Source organism: Cheilinus undulatus, linkage group 6 (assembly GCF_018320785.1).
Source record: "Cheilinus undulatus linkage group 6, ASM1832078v1, whole genome shotgun sequence".
NCBI lineage: Eukaryota > Metazoa > Chordata > Actinopteri > Labriformes > Labridae > Cheilinus > Cheilinus undulatus.
Genome location: NC_054870.1, coordinates 43,575,966 through 43,594,449, shown reverse-complemented (window position 1 = coordinate 43,594,449; position 18,484 = coordinate 43,575,966). Strand labels below are relative to the sequence as shown.

The 18,484-nt window shown below is 39.1% G+C and overlaps 1 protein-coding gene across 7 annotated transcripts in view; it reads right to left on the bottom strand.

The window, feature by feature from the left end:
- The window catches only part of pde10a (phosphodiesterase 10A), a 148,595-nt gene that overhangs the window by 7,318 nt on the left and 122,793 nt on the right, over positions 1-18,484 (bottom strand). For 5 of the 7 annotated variants that reach the window (XM_041789576.1, XM_041789577.1, XM_041789581.1 and 2 more), the window contains 10 exons: positions 15,186-15,278; positions 14,222-14,408; positions 11,106-11,248; positions 8,364-8,447; positions 8,131-8,281; positions 7,880-8,035; positions 5,851-6,023; positions 5,609-5,720; positions 5,315-5,395; positions 3,897-3,985 (listed from right to left, as the gene is read on the bottom strand). In XM_041789576.1, the coding sequence (XP_041645510.1) occupies positions 3,897-3,985; positions 5,315-5,395; positions 5,609-5,720; positions 5,851-6,023; positions 7,880-8,035; positions 8,131-8,281; positions 8,364-8,447; positions 11,106-11,248; positions 14,222-14,408; positions 15,186-15,278 (1,269 nt within the window). Of the gene's footprint in view, positions 1-3,896; positions 3,986-5,314; positions 5,396-5,608; positions 5,721-5,850; positions 6,024-7,879; positions 8,036-8,130; positions 8,282-8,363; positions 8,448-11,105; positions 11,249-14,221; positions 14,409-15,185; positions 15,279-18,484 lie in introns of those variants that run through there. The other 2 variants (XM_041789578.1, XR_005992019.1) reach the window with 2 other exon arrangements.

Here is an 18,484-nt window from a genome sequence, read left to right as displayed (position 1 = left end):
AAGAATTACAGGTGAAATTATGCCACTGTAGCAGCATCCATTCATCTGCTATCACACAAATTAAGAAAATCAGAAGTTCTAATAAAAATTTGTAGCTTTTTTGAGTTACTGTAAATAAGTGACCCAATCCCCTGTCATAAAGGTACAGCATTTAGAAATATTATTATTGTTTGAATACAAACCAATACATATTAAAAGACACTGTAAACTTTCAAAATAAAAGGACAATATATATATATATATATATATATATATGACTTCTTCAAATTTAACTTTCACTGTATATGAAAATTGCATTTTCATTCTTCTTATTAGTTCAAAAAGGAACTTTTAAAATGGATTAGGCTGTTATTGGACCACTACTGTTATCAATTTTTTAAAGTTTCAGTCAAGTTTGGTTGCACTTCTGCAGGTTCTGATTGGTACACAACACAGCAGCCACCAGGGTGTGCATCAACTGCTGCAAAAAGTGTGGGCATAATATCAACACAAAGAGTCAGAACTTCAAAATATGATACATGAAATTATGCAACTGTAGAAACAATGACTAACCAGAAAAATCCAAACACCTACATGATCAGAAACATAACAGTGTGAAGAACTGGAAGAATCAGTAAAGCAGAAGCTGAACCAAACTAGAATGTATCAAAAACATTTTCACACTTTAATTTGTTAAAGATAAAATCTCTCAGAGATGTCACCACAGTCAGACAGCAGCGGTGTAATTTATTAGTCATCTGTTATAGCATCTCATCACTTCCTGTTGTCATCAAGGCACCCCGCCCGTGCTATAATCAAACCTGACGTAAGAGCGCTCAAAGTGCTGCCCTTCGCTGCCATTCTGTTCAATTAGCCGTCCTGATGTAGTTTACACGTCTGTGGCAGATCCCACAACAAGCAGCCGGGCTCCGCGGGGTCTGGGCCTGCTGCCCACCCAGAGCCTGGTGCTGACGTACAGCAGGGGCTTAAATATTACACCGCTCACTTTGTTTGCATTCCTCACAGATCAAGGTCACAATGTGCCACAGAAGGGCAGCAAGTGTGCAATATGATCCCATTCAACAACCAGAAATGATGCATATAAATACATTCTCACACTCGCAGTGAATGTGGCATGCACTCCTACAGACACTGATGCAACAACAGCAAAAGCTTACAGTTACAACAATAATGATGCCTTTGTTTGAGATTCTTAAAGAAAAGTGCTTAAAAAGAGAGATAAAATAAAACAGAGATGCTTAAAATGCACAGGTTTTAGAGAAAATAAATACCAATGCAGTGTGAAAAAAGTTTTTTTTTAAGACATAAGATATATTTAAAAGAATCAAAACGTGAAATGTTATGTAACATCAGATAAGGCTGAATGAGAGTATGTTTTCAGAGGGGATTTAAAAGAGATAACTGACTCAGCTGACCTGATCTCCTCAGGGAGATCTTTCCAGAGCTATGGAGCCCTGAGAGCAAACACACTGTCCTCTTTAGGTTTTAGCGATGCATTTAGTATGGATAAAAGACCTCAGCTCACTGGTGATATTTAGTATTAAAGATGTTTTTATTGTCACTCTATCATACAAGTGCAATCATGTGAAATTCTTCAGCTGGGAGGTCAGTCTCCATTGAAAAGGATAAATGTAAACATATGGGACAAAATGAAGAGTTGGTGCTAAAAACACAATAATATACTTATATTACATAGAAAATGTGTTTTAGAAATCAGGTCTGCCACACAAATAGATTTGAAATATTGATGAATCACTGAATTCTGATGGTTAATGGCAATAAGTTACATTTGTAATACTTTCTTTTTAATCAGTATTGATAATGTGAAGCAATTCAAAAATATCAAATTAAGTCAAAGATATGTAATTAATGATCTTGTTTTTTATTTCTTTGAAACCAAGACTTAGAGAAAGGAGACAGCTTCAAAGTGCTTTTCCGTCAAATACACTGCTTAATGCTGTCATAAATTAACAAAGGTGCCGGAGAGCATGTACAAAATGACTCGCTAATGTCCAGTGATTTTTGATTAGTATGACAGTATTTAATTTTTCAATACTTCATGTTTTGTTGCTTTCTCTGTGTAAGTATCCCGGTCAGGTTGACAGCAAAGGTAAGAGACACTCTATGTCACTTTAACTTTGTAATTTATACTGTGTAAAGCTAAGGGCACTCAATGTCCAGACTAAAAAACAAACAAACAAACAAAAAAATAAAAACATTTTATTTAGAAAAAAAAATAAAAAAATAACGTTTTCTGGTAGCAACAACAGCTTAAACACTTCAACTTTCTACTTGACAAGTAAATGGAAAAAAAACCCCAAAGGGAATGGTAAAAAGGGAAACGTTTGATTTAAGAAGGATCAGGTTTGTCAATTGAGCTGTGTGTGATTTGTCGAAGCGTTTAGGAACATCAGCAATTCAGCCACAAAGCGGAAGACCACGTAAAGTGACAAAGCAGGGTCAATGACTGCTAAGAAGCATGGTGCATTAAAGTAGCCAACGCTCTGCTGATCCAATAGCTGCAGAGTTCTGAACTTCCCCTGCATTAATAAGCACAAAATTGTGCAGCTGGAGTGTCATTGAATGGGGTTCCATGGTCGAGCAGCTGCATGCAAGCCTCACATTACCAAGTCCAATGCCAAGCATGATGAAGTGGTGTAAAGCATACCAACACTGGACTGGTCTGGGTTAACCGCCTGACTTTAGCAAGTCAGTCTCAAAGAAGACAATCGCTAGAGTTCTGCACAGGAATGGACTGTGAGGCTGCAGACCAAAACGTCTACAGAGGAGACACCTTCAAGGCACACTGGAATATGCTCAGGACATCCTGGAAAAAAGATTCTGCATACTGGAAGTGTGTCCTTTGGTCAGATCAGACCAAACCAGAGCTCTTCAGCAACAGAGACATTGCTTATCTTGGGAGAAGGAAGGAAGAGGTGTATAACCTGAAGAACACTTTCCCCACAGTGAAACGTGGTGGTAGGAGTATTATGCTGTGGGGATGCTGTCACTTTTTGCTGTCTTCCAACACGACAACGACCTAAAACATTTGTCTCTCCTGGTGAAGAACTACCTCCAGAAGACGTGAATGTTATTGACTGGCCTGCACCAATCCCTGACTTGAATCCGTTTGAAAATCTGTGGGGTGAACTGAAGACCTAAGTCCATGCCAGAAGACCATTAAATCTGGAGGAGCTTAAAAGATTCACCAAAGGAGAATGGGCTGAAAACTGTCTACTAGCTTCAGGGGGTTAATAATTTACACACTGATATATATATATTTTTTTAATAATTTTGTTTCTGTGTACAAAGTAAAATAATGTGAGCATCCAAAATGAATCTAGGATGTCTGGAAAAGCTGTGTTAAAGAGTCCTTGCTTTGTTGAACAGTCCTTAAGAAATATAATAATATAAAAAATGACATTTTCAAAGGGGGGGCTAATAATTTTGTCCTCATCTGGAAGTAAATGTGAAAATATTGTCAACACATCATCCTATTGCTTTAGGAAAAATATGAGACTATACATACTATTAAAAATACTGAATTTTGAGAACAAATGAAAGTACATTTATTGCAAAAGTTTCAATTGCACTTGTGTGTTTTGAAATTTTCTATATTTAAGTGTCTGGGGGTCTGGTGGATGACAGCTTTTGATTAAAAATATGCTTGCAGCTGAGTTCTGCCCAGTCAGACATTTTCTAATCTGGATATGTTCAAATGGTAACCGCACTTGTGAGTTAATTCTAGGTACTGAAGTTGCATTACTATAACACAAAAAAAGAATCATAAAGCTATTCAATCAGACATGTTTTCTTTTATTATGATGTTGCCCAAAAATCACATCTTAGAGTAGGAAACTTTCCCTTTTGCTATAAAACCAGTGTTGTGTACTCACTTGCAGGCTTTCAGAAGAGGACTGGACGGAGGGAAAAGCTCAGCTAGCGTTGTGTAACATGGAATTGCAACAGCATTGTAGAAGCCCACCTTCAAACAAGAAGGAAAACAGATAAACATGAAAAAAGGTGTTGGAAACAATTCTCTGTGATGGTTTATGTTCATTAATGTTAAAAAAAACTATAGGATGAATTTATGTCCAACACTCAGGAACGATGAGAAATCACAATCCATCACAAGTAAGCAGCGCAAAACATCAACGAGATTCTAAAACAGAACAGCAGCGTCCAGAAGCAGTTCACCTCTGTGGTTGGAGAGCTGAGCAGTGTACATCGTGCCTGCTGCAATGTTGGTGGGGCAAATAAGACTATGGTGTTAAAGATTAGACTACAGCAAAGCAGCATGGTCTAGGTTATTGATGGGAAACACTGAATGTGAACATGGCATGGCACTTTTACCAGCTTTTCTCCCCATTACCAGAAATTCATCCATGAATCCAAAACATTTAGTCATTTTGGTTGGAAAACGGGATGAAAGAGTGGGGGAGAGATATGTGGGAAAGAAGCCACAGGCCAGAATTTCACCTTGGCTGCTCATGTACATGGGGTGTGACCTAATCACTTGGCCAATCTGCACCCCCACATATGGAGAGCCATTTCTTTATATAGGTAGATTTTTGGGCAATTTTATGCCTGGAGGACCACAGACCTGGGCTGCACATGGGGCACGCCTCAACCAAAAGGCTATATGTAGCCCTGGAGTCCTCAATCCAAAACGAGGAGTATGCCAGGTGACTGAACAGCTTGCCTGACCCAGAAATGTCTGGTGGGGCTGTAGCATTACTAAAGGAGGGGAGGTTCTGTATTATGAGAGGTGTAGCCTTGGCAAATAAACTCACAGCAAACGGCAGAGAATAATCTTTGTCCAGAAGAAGTAAGCAGCACAAAACATGAATGTGATACAGCAACAGAACAGTAGCTTCCAGTAGTAGTTCCCCTTGCATTATGCAGCAGTGTAATGTCCACGTTTTCAAGTCTGTTGTGTTGGCTCCGGTACAACAGATACCATAAAAAGACATCTGCTGATATAACTGTAAAAAATAAGAATTTCTCTGGTTTGACAACTGCTGTAAATATTGGAGGTAATGTAAGAACTCAGAAAACCTACATGAAAGCCACCCTTTCTCAATTAAAAAAGGCAATTCAGCACAAAAATTCCACATATTGCACTTTTAAATAAATGTTAATAATTAACCCCAATCCTCATGCTCTCTAGAGCTACTTATTTTCTTCGCTAAGTTTTTAAATGACCATTTGCTGTTTTCCTTCATCATTAGAAAACAGTAATTTTCTACATTGTGACTGTGTTTATGTGTTTGTCAGATATAGAGAGTATGAAGGATTAAAGTGCTGCTCCTACTTGGCCTTGGGGAACCTCGTCCTTCTTATCTCTGTCCATCATAGGGATCGGCTGCATCCCAATCTTCTTCATCTCATCTCCCTGTGGAGGAACAGACCAGAGGAGAAATGTCCTTTTTATTCTTGCACACAGTGGCAACGATTCAGACCAGTAGTAAACACTATTTTGCTCCATGAAAAAGGTTGGACAGTTAGATGTAGCAGCATTTCAAAATACAAAAAGAGGTCTGTCTGTGACACTGGAGGCTAAATCGTGACACTAAAATGTTAAAACTGCTGCAGTATCAGACTGTACCTCAGCCCAGAACTCAGCATAGATGTCATTGGCTGTGAGTCGTGTGATTTGCCATTTCTTGGTAACAGAACACAGGTCACATGCTGTCATCATCAGACCAATCACACGGTCCCTGGAGGAGAGAAGAGCCTAGTTTTAGCTATGCGGAGAAACTCAATGGGCTATTTATGTGCTCCAGGTTTCTCTGTAATACACTCAGAGACCTGCTGTGTTCCTGCTACAACCTCGAGTCATGACCTGACCTGTGTGAGTGGTTGTTGAAGTCGAGTGCCTGTGAGGTCAGCAGCTCCGTCAGCTGCTGGTGGTTGTTGAAGTAGAGGGCGAGGTCGGTGGCAATGATGGCCTTCCTGATGATCTCCAACACCTGCTCGTACTCGCTGGAATTCAAGTTGGAGAAAATATTGTGCCCTTCCAGCTATGAGAAACAAAGAGATCAATAAAAAAGCAAAAGCTCCGCTTATGAGGCGTTCAGCTCAGCTAGACTACAACAAGATGTAGTCTCAAAGTTCTTCTCAGACTCGCCCTCTACGCAGATTCTGGGGGCGCTCACAACCAAATCGTATAAAATCTTTCCACACATATGAACAATGAATGCACTCTGTTTTTGAAGACTGCGAATTCAGTGTTTAGGTCCGGTTTTCAGATGAAAGTAAATTGAGCATTTCAGGAAATCACGGAGCCAGAGCCTGGAGGAAGACTGTGATAAAGCACCACTGTGCTTTATCTAAACCAGAGTCAATGCCATCAGCCATCTACTTGGAGATTTTAGAGCACTTCATTCCTCCATCTGCTAAAGGCTTTATCAAGATACTGATTTTCTTTTCCAGCAGGACTTGGCACCTGCCCACGGTGAAGCCACAACTACTTGAAACTGGTTTCCTGACCTTGGTATTACTGTGTTTGACTGTCAAACCAACTGATCTGACCTGAACCCCCTAGAGAATCTTTGGGAAATGTCAAGAGGAAGATGAGAGACAAGACTCAACAGTACAGACGAGCTGAAGGCTGCTATCAGAGCAACCTGGGCTTCATAACACCCCAGCAGTGCCATGGACCGATTGGCTCCATGCCACATTGCAAAGATGCAGTAAATTGTGCAGAAGGAGCTCCAAACCACTACTGCGTGCATACATGAACATAATTCCCCAGGAGGTAAACATTTCTATATTAAAAACCCTTTTTGGACTGATGTTTTGTGATATTATAATATTGTGAAATAGTGGATTCTTATTTTTTTGTGAGCTGTAAACTTCAACTACTAAACTAAAAAGTCTTGACATATTTCACTTTGTATAAATAAATCTAGAGTTTCCGAAGATTCACTCCTTCACTTAAATCCCAAGAAAAAAGAACTTTTCCATGATGTTCAAGTTTTTTCAGTAAGTGAAAGAGACACAGAATCCTCTTTTCTTAGCAGCATGAAACGGTTTTGCCTCATAGTGTGAACTATCACAATGCACAGAAAATAAAAGTACCAGATTCAGTGTGCAAGGTGGGAGTGCGTAACTTTTTTCAGTCAGAGTACAGATTTGAAAAGTCATATTCAAAAATAATGAATAATATGTGCAAAGACATTTAGGTGTAAGAGACAGCTTAAAAGGCTGCACCACATCCGGTGTATGTGGAAATGTTTATATGCCATTCCCACTTGAACTCATAATTCTCTTGTGAACTTGTGATTTCCAGCCCTAAGCGACTCAGGGCTGCATGGTGTTGCACAGCGCTCCAGATCCCCCTTACGTGTGTGAGGTCGCTCCCCTACGGTGCAGCTGGTGTATGAGAAAATTGGAGGTTAAGCTAAGAGATTCTCATGGCAAAATTTTCTTTAGCATGCTTTTTCTTTGAAAATATGTAATGTCTTAAGATCAGAGTACTTTTACTTCCTGTTCAGACTGAGAAAAAAGTAGAAACAAAAACTTTCCATGCATGGGAAGGTGAAATGTTTGATGACACAAGAGCTAGAATATTTCAGACTTGTCCTATGAGCTGTCTGTGATTTTTTTTAATTGAAATGATTCCTTTAAAAAGCAGTGGTATGCTTATTTTCTATCAGCATGAAAGCAGGAAAACACTGTGGATATTAGCATCCAGCTGCTGCTCAGCTCGATAGCTTTACTATAACCAAAGGGGCAAAGAAGCACATGATTCATGTGATTTCAACAAGTGAATACAACAATATGGGATCAAGTTAATGTGGAAAGCCCTGGGAATTAAAAGCTGCTTCACTCATTTAAATTGTTGCACATGCAGTTTTTCATAGTGGAGCTCTACCTGTAGGATGGAGACAGTCTGAGAGAAGTGGTGTTGCTCCATAGTGGAGGTGGAGTACAGAGCAGCCAGTGGATGGTCAAACTTCTGCAGGTACGTGTTGCTGTACCCCCGATGGTCCAGATCATGACATAAGCAGGCTATCAACAGACCCTTCTTCTGTAAACCAGAACAGGAAGGAAGTAAATAAATATCTGTAAATCACAGAGAAAAGATTTAGTATTTCGCAGCAATAAACCAATAAAGGAGCAAACCTCTAGCTCTGTGAACATCCCGGAGGTTTTCTGCAAGATAGCGTACATACAGTGTGCCACCGTCACGGCGTGCTTCCAGTTGTGGTAGGGCACACGCCGGTAGTTCTTCCGTACAGACATGGTGAACCGACACAACTTCTCCAGCTCGAAGCTAGGTTAGAAATACAAACTGATCATTACAGAGCCTTAATGAGAAGATGCTGTTAATAACATCATGACACAGTAACTCCTACCTGGTCTTTCCACAGGAGTTATGAACCATGTAGATAAAGACAGCAGGCCAGATCTCCTCAAAGGGACTGATGTCAAAGTGGAACCTGGAGGGTGGGAAAAGTCCCAAGTTAGCATTTAGAGTACATACAGGGACAAATGCAAATAATATATCGCCTGTTTGATTTAATTAAGTCTCTAAGATTTTTAAAAAATTGCAGAATAATGGCATGTTGTTGATGTTAATGTCAAAGCACACAGACCCAAACAGCTGGTCAAATTCACAGAGGAAGAAGAGCATGTGGATGTAGCCGAGGCATGCATTACAAACTAGCACCAAACACAGAAACTTTACAAAATGCCTCAAAATTTTTCATTACAGCATATAAATAAGCAACTATTTTTTGGCCTATTATTACCTAAAACTTGCGAAATTACACAGAGACAGTGTACCCCTCTATCATGCTGTATAGCCTAGCTTCCCTGCCGGAACGACCAGCAAGTCTTCTTTAAGGGACAGTGCATGCTGAAACCACTGGAGGATAATGCCACTACTATTGCAAAGTACCTTATTTAACACAACTTCAAAAATACAAAAATACCCCTTTGACAAGCACATGGGTCGCCTGACCTTAACCTTTTATGTTTGAAATTCGACATCCAATCAGTCTATCCTCGAGTCAGGGTGAACATTTGTGCAAAATTAGAAGAAAATCTGCTGAACCATTCTTGAGAACTTTTGCAAAGCTGTCTGGACAGATAGATGATGAGTGGAAAGCATGGAAGCATAACTTAAAAATTAAATTTCATAAAAAAAAAAAATCAACAAGTTCATGGTTTATCATTTTTTGTAAATAAAACTCTGGCCGCCAAGCCTGCCCACTGAACTGGCAGGACCCCTGAAAAACCCAGAGAATGGGCCCTCCTCAGTTGAGATTCATTTACTCCATCAATGCATGGGTCTTGGATCAGTATCACTGTTGCTAGCATCCTGGGTAACATTTACCTCAGTTTGGAGCTGAAAAGTTTGTCAAGTTCTTATTTGATTGTGGTATTCAAATAACTTATTCATGCCACTTTTGAACCCCTTTTAACCACTGATTGTAACCATCTTTGCATCATTTGATCAATTGTCATTTGTTGCTTATTTTGCCACTTTCAACCTATTTTAGTGACTCTTTATGCCCTTTTTGCTATTTTAGCTGCCTGTTTTTGCCAATTTTGCCCCTTTTTGACACCTTTAACCCACATTTTGACATTTTTTAGCTGCTTTTTGCCATTATTTGTCCAATTATTGACCTTTCTTGCCACTGACAACTTATTTTTCCACTTTTCTCATTAATGTTTCTTTCAACCCATTTTTGCCACATTTTAGCTGCTTGTAACCATTGTTCTACCCATTGCTGGCCTTTTTTTGCCTTTCTTTGCACATTTTTGCCACTCTTATCCCATTTGTTTTTCTTTGAACCAATTTTTGCCATTTTTACCAAATATTTCCTTCTTTTTATCTGACAGTTTTTGCCACTTTTAACCTTTTATATTTGCCAATTTTCACCATTCTTCTATTTCAAAATTATTCACTGTTCCCCAAAGTTATTTCAGTTACTTCTACTTTTTTCTCTTGCATCCTGACATTTAGGGTTATGGTTATCCATTGGCTCATCTGTGAAGTCTGACATTACTTTTGAAATGCGTTTCTTTGAACAAATTTTTTCACCATTTTTACCTAATATTTCCACTCTGTTATCACTTTTCACCACCCTTTTCTGACTGTTTTTGCCACATTTGATCAATTGTTGTCATTTGGTGCTTATTTTTGCCACTTTCAACCTATTTTAGCAACTTTTGTTAAACCCACTGCCCATTTTTTACACCTTTAACCCACATTTTGCCATTTTTTAGCCACTTCTCACCATTTTTTGCCGTGTTGTTGACCTCTCTTGCCTCTCTTAACCTATTTTCCCACTTTTCTCAGTATTGTTTCTTTCAACCCATTTTTGCCACTTCTTAGCTGCTTTTTACCATTCTACTACTCATTGTTGATCTGTTTGGCCTTTCTTTGCACATTTTTGCCACTCTTATCCCATTTGTTTTTCTTTGAACCAATTTTTGCCATTTTTACCAAATATTTCCTTCTTTTTATCTGACAGTTTTTGCCACTTTTAACCTTTTATTCACTGTTCCCCAAAGTTATTTCAGTTACTTCTACCTTTTTCTCTTGCGTCCTGACATTTAGGGTTAGGGTTATCCATTGGCTCATCTGTGAAGTCTGACATTACTTTTGAAATGGTTTATTCAACGTGCCTATTCACATTGTGAACATTACCAAAAATAGGTAAGCCTGTTGTAATTAAAAGGGATATACAGTTCTTAAAAAAAGGTTATAACCTGTTTTATTACAGCATAAATAAATAAAATGCTTCTTTTGTTTCTTTGATGAGATTAACTTTACAATAGACCATGATTTTTCCTGACCTCCATGGGCCCCCCATTTTGCTAGGCCCCAGAAAGCTCTCCCCTTTATCCCTCTTTATGGGCGGCCTTGCTTATGGCTCACCTCCAGGGCCCACCAGGGGGGCCAAGGCCCATACTTTGGAAATCACTGCTCTAGAACATGGTGACCTAGCCTCTTTATAAAGTAGTCATGTCCAATATTTACACAATCTGTGGTCTGGACTCTATCATTGTCACTTAGACCAACCACAGTGAAATAAAGAAACCATATCCTGCGTTACATCTGAACCTGAACCCAAATGAGGACTCACATTTCAATCTCTTTATAAATGGGTGCAGGGAGGTTGAGCTGGGTCAGGGTCTTCCATTCCTCTGATGTGCAGATGCTGTGATAAGACAGTTTCTCCATTGTCACTCTGTAAATGCATTCAGAGTGCCGGATCCTGTGGTACATCTGCAGAGACACACAGAGCAGGAATTAAAACATCTGCAGAGAAACAGAACACCTTAGTGCTATAAACACCACAGGAATATCTTCTGCTGAATTCTTTATGCATCAATGTCGGAGTTTCCAGAAAGGTCAAACAAAGGTAACTTATCCACAACAGTCCTGTATCGTATTTTATTTCTGCGCCTCTAAAAAGTGTCTCCACATCTGGTTTCTATCCTTCCTCTTCCCAGACCGGCAGGAGCAGGACAGTTGGGTCGATTCATGCGCCAAGCCTCACACCTTCCACCATAAATCCCCATAAATCAAGATCTGGGCCTAAGTGAGTTTCCCAGAGACTTGAAGCATAAATTACAGCTAAACATAAATCCTGTCAGTGGACGGATGCAGACTCCTTGTCTTAAAATATTAACATGCCTCATCAATTTTAAAACCAACTTTGTGACGCTGCTCCTGCGTAAGTTTGTCGCACGAGATGACGGTGAGTCAGACCCCACAGAGAGGAGAGGCTCCGGCAGACAAACAGACAGGCTACACAATACAAGCTTCCCAGAGATTTAACTGTCATTCGTTTAAATTATCTTTCTCTTATTTAATTTTTGAAGAAATGCAAAGTCTTAAAAAAAGCCCTGCCTTTGTCAGCCTTCAGAAAAAGAAATAAGAACTCTGTCAGAAAGGAAAACCTGCAGCTGAGACAAGCCTTCCAGCTATAAGCATGAATTTAGGACAGTGATGAGGAAACTACGTCAAAGGTGCAGGTATCTTAAAATAAGCCAATCAGAATCTAGTATGCATGGCAATGAAGCATTACATAATCGTCTTCACATAATTTACCTTCAGTGAAAAATGTAAAGAGCAGATTAGTGCAGAGAGATACAAAGAGAAAGGATTATGTTTTTAATGTTTTTTTTTTAACTAAACTCTCAGCACACATATTTCAGCACAAAACCTTTGTATTTGTGTATTTAGCAGTGTTGCTGATCAATTCAAGCCCAAATCTTGATATGAGCACAACTTATTTAATTTCTACATATTATAATAGCAATATACACAATATGGACAAAACTATTTGACTATTTGACTTGTTAATTATTGAATTTCAATCAGATGTGGTGCCACAAGTGTATAAAATCAACTAGGCAAGCAGTCTCCATTTGCAAACATATTTGATAAAAAATAGGTTGTTCTGAAGAGCTCAGAGACTTCAAGCATTGTACTGTGATGGATGACACCTTTGCAAAGAGATGGTGCATGCGATTCCCCACCTGGATATTCTACAGTCAACTGTAAGTGACATTATTAGAAAGTGAAAGCGTTTAGGAACAACAGCAACTCAGCCATGAAGTGAAAGACTACGTAAAATCACAGAGCGAGGTCAACAACTGCTAAGGTGTATGGTGCTTACAAGTTAACAATGCTCTCTCGATTGCATAGCTGAAGAGTTCCAAACTTCCACTGGGATTAATGAGAGCATAAAACTGTGCAGCCAGAGCTTGATGGAATGAGTTTCCATGGTTGGTCAGCTGCATGCCCGTCTCACATCACAGAGTCTAATGCCAAGAGTCAGATGGAGTGGTGTGAAGCTCACAGTTACTGGACTGTGTCACTCAAGCACCTTGATAAGAGATAGTGAGCCAGGCCTTCTCATCCAACATCAGTGCCTGACCTCATAGATGCTCTACTGAATGAATGGGCACAAATTCCCACAGAAATACTCTGAAATCTTGTGGAAAGCTTTCCAAGAAGAGTGGAGGCTATTATAGCTGCAAAATGGGGACCAACTCTATATCAAAGCACAGATTTTGAATATGTCATTACGGTCCCTGTTGGTGTAATGGTCAGGTGGTAGAATACTACAAGTGATTTTTTCTATTGGCTGCTCTGAAGGCATGTGATGCATGTGTTGCAAATTTTTGTCACCATAGACCCCACCTTTTGGTGTTGGATGTAAATATCCCGACTCAAATCCTCTGTAGTAAAAATCAACCAGTGACTTTAGTGGTAGCAGCAGCTAATTTTGCAGAGCCAGTAAACATTTCCAAGCCAAAAGCAAGCTCCCCAAATGAAAAACGTTACTGTAACACTCCAGGATTGTGGGTAGTATCATTAAGGGGACGTATCATTTCATAGGAAAGCCCCACTTCTCGATGCATTTGGATACGTGGAGCATCTTCTCACCCAAAAAATGTGAAATAAGGGCAACCCTGTCCTTTGTTTGTGGTTTGCTCTGTCACAAAATCTAACAGTCCAATCAGAATCTGTGCAAATTCAGAGATCACGATGGGTCATTATAATGATACACCCACTGACATGAATGAATGCAGCTATGCCTATGTTAGCACACCACCATGGAAGGGGTAATCCTGAAATTACACATACTTTGCACAGCAGGCCACACATGAAGCGGACTTCAGAGCAAGTCACTCCCTTTTCTAATCAACCTATTTAAGTCAACAGCCTGCTCTCTGGTCAGTCTCCTGCATGTGCAACAGGGCCACTTCATGCTGCTCAAGGTATACATCGGGTCTATTTTTAGTGGAGGCGCTGCCGTTTGAAAAATAATTTCAAATTTTGATTCATGTGACCACAAAACAGTTTTCCATTTTGCCTCAGTCCATTTCAAACAAGCTCTGGCCCAGAGGAGACTGCAGCATTTCTGGATGGTCTTCACATATGGCTACTTCATTGCATGATATAGCTTTATCTTGCATTTGTGAATGACATGGCCTATCGTGTTGGCAGACAATGATTACTAGAAGTGTTCCTAGTTACATTTAATAAAACGCCCCAACTTTTTTGAAATTAGGGTTGACTATAAATGTGTGTGTGTCACAAAGGAGTGGGCATGCTCTTTCTCCTCCTAGACCTGTGCATGTTGATATGTTTACATTCCAAAGCCATTTTTTTTATTCCAGGGTAGATGCAAATCGTGAGTTTAGTTACCCTCAAAGTATTTTAAGACACTCTCAGTTTACTCACATTTGCACAGTGTAAGGCCAAAGCACAGAAGACAGCAAACATCTTAAAGTTGTTCTCGTCTGTTTTAGTGAAGGCACTTCCGCTTAGTTTGTTCACCATCTGCACCACACCTATAACAGTCCCCCTGCTCACGATGGGCATGCACAGGATGTTCCGCGTGGTGTAGCCGGTTTTAAGGTCCACCTCTCTGCACAGAGGGACACAGAAGAATACAAGGAATCAGTCTGGGTAATGAGGGGATATTGACAGGCCAGGGGCACATAATTTTGCTAGAAAAGCCTGGAAAAAATGTATTTTGCACAATATGTGACCTTTAAAAGCAAGCAAAACTACAGTGCCTATCAGATGTATTCACCCACCTGGGTATTTTACCTTTTTATTTTCTTGATTTTATAAATCAATTGTAGCCAACCGGATTTGGCTTTTTTGACAAATAAACTTTTTAATATCCAAGTAAAAACAAATTTTTACAAAGTATTTTCAATTAAATAAAACTATGTTAAACAAAACAAATGTTTGCATAAATATTCACTCTATTTAAAGCGAATGACCTAGTTCAACAAAGGTACAGCCAATTGGAGCTAGTAGTCTTGCAATTAGTGAAATAGGAATCACCTGAGTGCAGCAGTGCAGTCAGGAGTTTTCCCAATTATTTAGGCTCAAAGTTTGGTCCATCTGTGTTGGGCAAAGCCCTAGCTGGCCTGGAACCCCCCCACTGAAGGTGCTGTGGTGACAAAATCCACCAAGTCTTTATGCTTCAACATCATTTATGATTTTCCCTCATTCTTTACTTTCTCATTATTACAGATTTCTTTAAGCAATTATTTTTATTTTGCATGGTTTTAGCAGTATTTTAGGTAGCAAAGCTCAAAGCAGAGACATAAAACAACCAAACAAAAGAGTAAAAGATGATCAAATTAAATGGTTTAACTATGAAAAATCTGATTGGTCTGCTGGAGTTTACCGGTTGAACCGTGGGTCTGCATAGGCATCTGGGATATTTAAGACTTCCCCTGTCCGGGCCACTTGGCCAGCTATTCCCTTGTCTATAGAAAACCTGCAGGGAGAGAAAGATGAGGACAAAAATTAGGTTTGAGTACAATCTGTCACAGCTTCTCAGTCTGTCTGGGTGACAATCAGTTTCACAAAATCAATAAGAAATCAATTATATGCAAATATTTGAAAATCAGATTTAAAAAGGCTTTCTACACCACAAACAGTGTGAAGATTCACCCTTTTTTAGCCAAAGTAAATGATCATGTTCCATGTAACTCAGAGGAAAAATAGTTTTATAAGTTGATTTTTCTCCCTTGGCCTTTTCTTACTTCTCTAAACACTTTCTGAGCTGTTTTTGTCATAAGAGGAGACTGTGCACTACAGTGAACAACGGGTCTCATCCACCACTATCTTCTTCAGTTTTACCTTAAATTTGTTCTGATGGTGATTTTCAAAAAGTCTAAGGCAGATTTATGAAGCTGTTCTCAAACTGCTGAATTGCCTCTTATTCAACAAATATCCCCTACTCATATGCAGGAAGCTTGTGCATGTTATTCCTTCTTGGCACAGAAAAAAGACCATTAATGTCTATCAGAGAGCATTAGACTGCGGGGCTCTGTGTACACACAGTCTCACTGGATCAAATGAAAAAGCAAAGAGACGTCAGGAATGCGCAAGTTAAATTTAAAGACAATTGCATGTAGTGTTGCTTGAAATGACGTCCAAACAGGATGATTGAATTATATATTTTGTGCCAGTAGTGGATATTGAATATACACTACAGCAAGATATGACTCCTTCAAACAGAGCATTCATCAGGAATGACGCACAAAACACCAGATGAAGTCAAACAGAGAAGTGGGGAAAAATAAGTCCAGAGAGAGAAGAGTCAGAATAACTGATTTGATTCTTAGAGCTGACCCTGTGAAACCACGGACCATGTGACAGATTTGTCAGGAAATTACCCATGTACACATGTAACATATTAGTGATGCAAGTGACTGTTTTATTTTCAACATGCATTTAAGAAGTCTTACTTACATTCTTATTAGGGATGCATGTGATTAGCCAGCTAGACAGCTCCATCGTAAGTGTGATGCAGCTGTTACTGCCTTGCTGTTACAATGGGCTTAACTCTGATATGACCTGCCGCTAACTAAAAGCGACGATAGCATCTTGTGTGAACAGCCCTTTTTAGCACTATTTTGGTCTAGAAAACAGGGATAAAGTTGTCCAGAGGCTGTGGCAGGCTATACTCAGAAATAAACAAAGAATTGAGTGATGATATTTAGCACAGGAATGAAGGGCGGCTACACGTGTATTGCTAACTTTAGCCACATCCTAAGAACCAACTTCATACTATTATGGTGTCACACTGGTATACTGGAAAGCAGGAAGGTGGTTTACGGAGTGTATTTACTTGACTTCCTATGTGTTCTGCATTATGCTATGAATATGCTAAATCAGTAAAACACAATAATGTAATTTGGCAATGATGTCTTGGCACCAGGGTTTCCAGGTCTGGGTGACAAATATAGCCCAATGGCTGATAAAAACTAGCCCAAAAACCAAGCCAAAAGCTGAAATTCAACATAAGCCATTAAAGGCTCTGCAACACCACATATACTGCTTGTGTGTGTGCAGGTGTGCTGCTTCTGCATGTCTGTGTGCCACTGTGGCACAGTGGATTATGGTTTTGTGCCATGTTCTATGTTTTCCTGCTTCTCTGCTGGTTAATTTAGTTGCATTTGATGATAAATAAAGTCATTTATTCTGTTTTGGATATTAAATAAACCTACATAAGAGATCAAAAATGGGTCTACTCAACCCACAGACAAAAAATCTACAGCAGCAGTACATAAAAAGTAGCCCAATTCCACGGGAGAACCACGGACCTGGCAACCATGACTGGCACTCAAATGTTCATTATAGTCAGTGATGTTTGGTCAATGGAGGTGACCACAAGGTGACTATTATTCACTAAATAGAACTGTCAAATATTTGTTTGAAATTTAATTACAGATTAAAAAAACATAAATATGAGATCACTGCAGAGTTAAATGTATAACATGCAATGTGATTAGAAATGTTTTATTTTCCCAAAGATACCTTATATGTTTCAGACTAGTGTGCAAAGATCTTCACTCCAGCCCATTCGTAACCTCACTCCAGAGAGACATATCCATTACATGGGATATATTTACATTTTTCTTTCACCAAAAAATCAATAAAACAACAGTTTGACTGGTGTGTGAGACTCTGAAATCACAATTTGAGTTATTTTTTTTCTGCATGTCTTTAATTTCATTTGTGACTTACTCAAACCAGAGAAACTTGGCTGTACCTATGTTAAATTTACTTTTTCAGAGAGCTTAAGGTAACTTTTAAAGAGATTTTAGTCAGGGTGTATAAAGCACTCAGTTTATTCTATTACCTGTTTATTCAATCCTGTTCATACTGTATGTCAATGTGTGAAATTTACATACATATTAGATGATAAATCACAGTTTCTCTTGTGTTGATTTATCTGTGTTGATTTTATAGCTTTGTGTGCATAGAATGTTTTTTTTTTTTTTGGCATAATGAAGTTGTGATTAAAGTAGTTGTGTAACAGTGTCTATGAAAAGTTTTCATTCCCTTGGATGTTTCACCCTTTTGAATTGATTATTGAATTAGTCATGGTCAATATAACTTGTCTTTTTTGACCAAAAACAACCCTTTTAATGTCAAAGGGAAAACAGATTTCCACAAAGTAAGGTCAATTAAGTGAAAATATGTAATGTTAAACAACTGCATAAATATTCACCCGCTTTAAACTGACTGACAGAGTACAGCCAATTGGTGCTAATAATCTCACATTTGGTGAAATGGGGATTTCCTGAATTTAGTGAATGTGTCTGATTGTAGTATAAAGACACCTGTGTCTGGAAGGTCCAGTCACTGGTTAATCGATATTCCTGGCTACCATTACATCATACAGACAAAAGAACATTTAAAGCAACCCAAGAGAGGGCTATAGAAAAGTATAAGTCTGGGGATGGAAACTGAAAATTTTTCAAGGTACTGAACATCCCCCAGAGCTCAGTTAAATTCATCATCAGTAAATTGAAGGAATATAGCACGTGTAAATCTGCCTAGAACAGGCGTCCTCACAAACTGAGTGACCGTGCAAGACAGAGACTAGTGAGAGAGACCACCAAAACACCTATGACTACTCTGAAGGAGTCCCAAGCTTCAGCAGCTGAGATAGGAGAGACTCTACACACA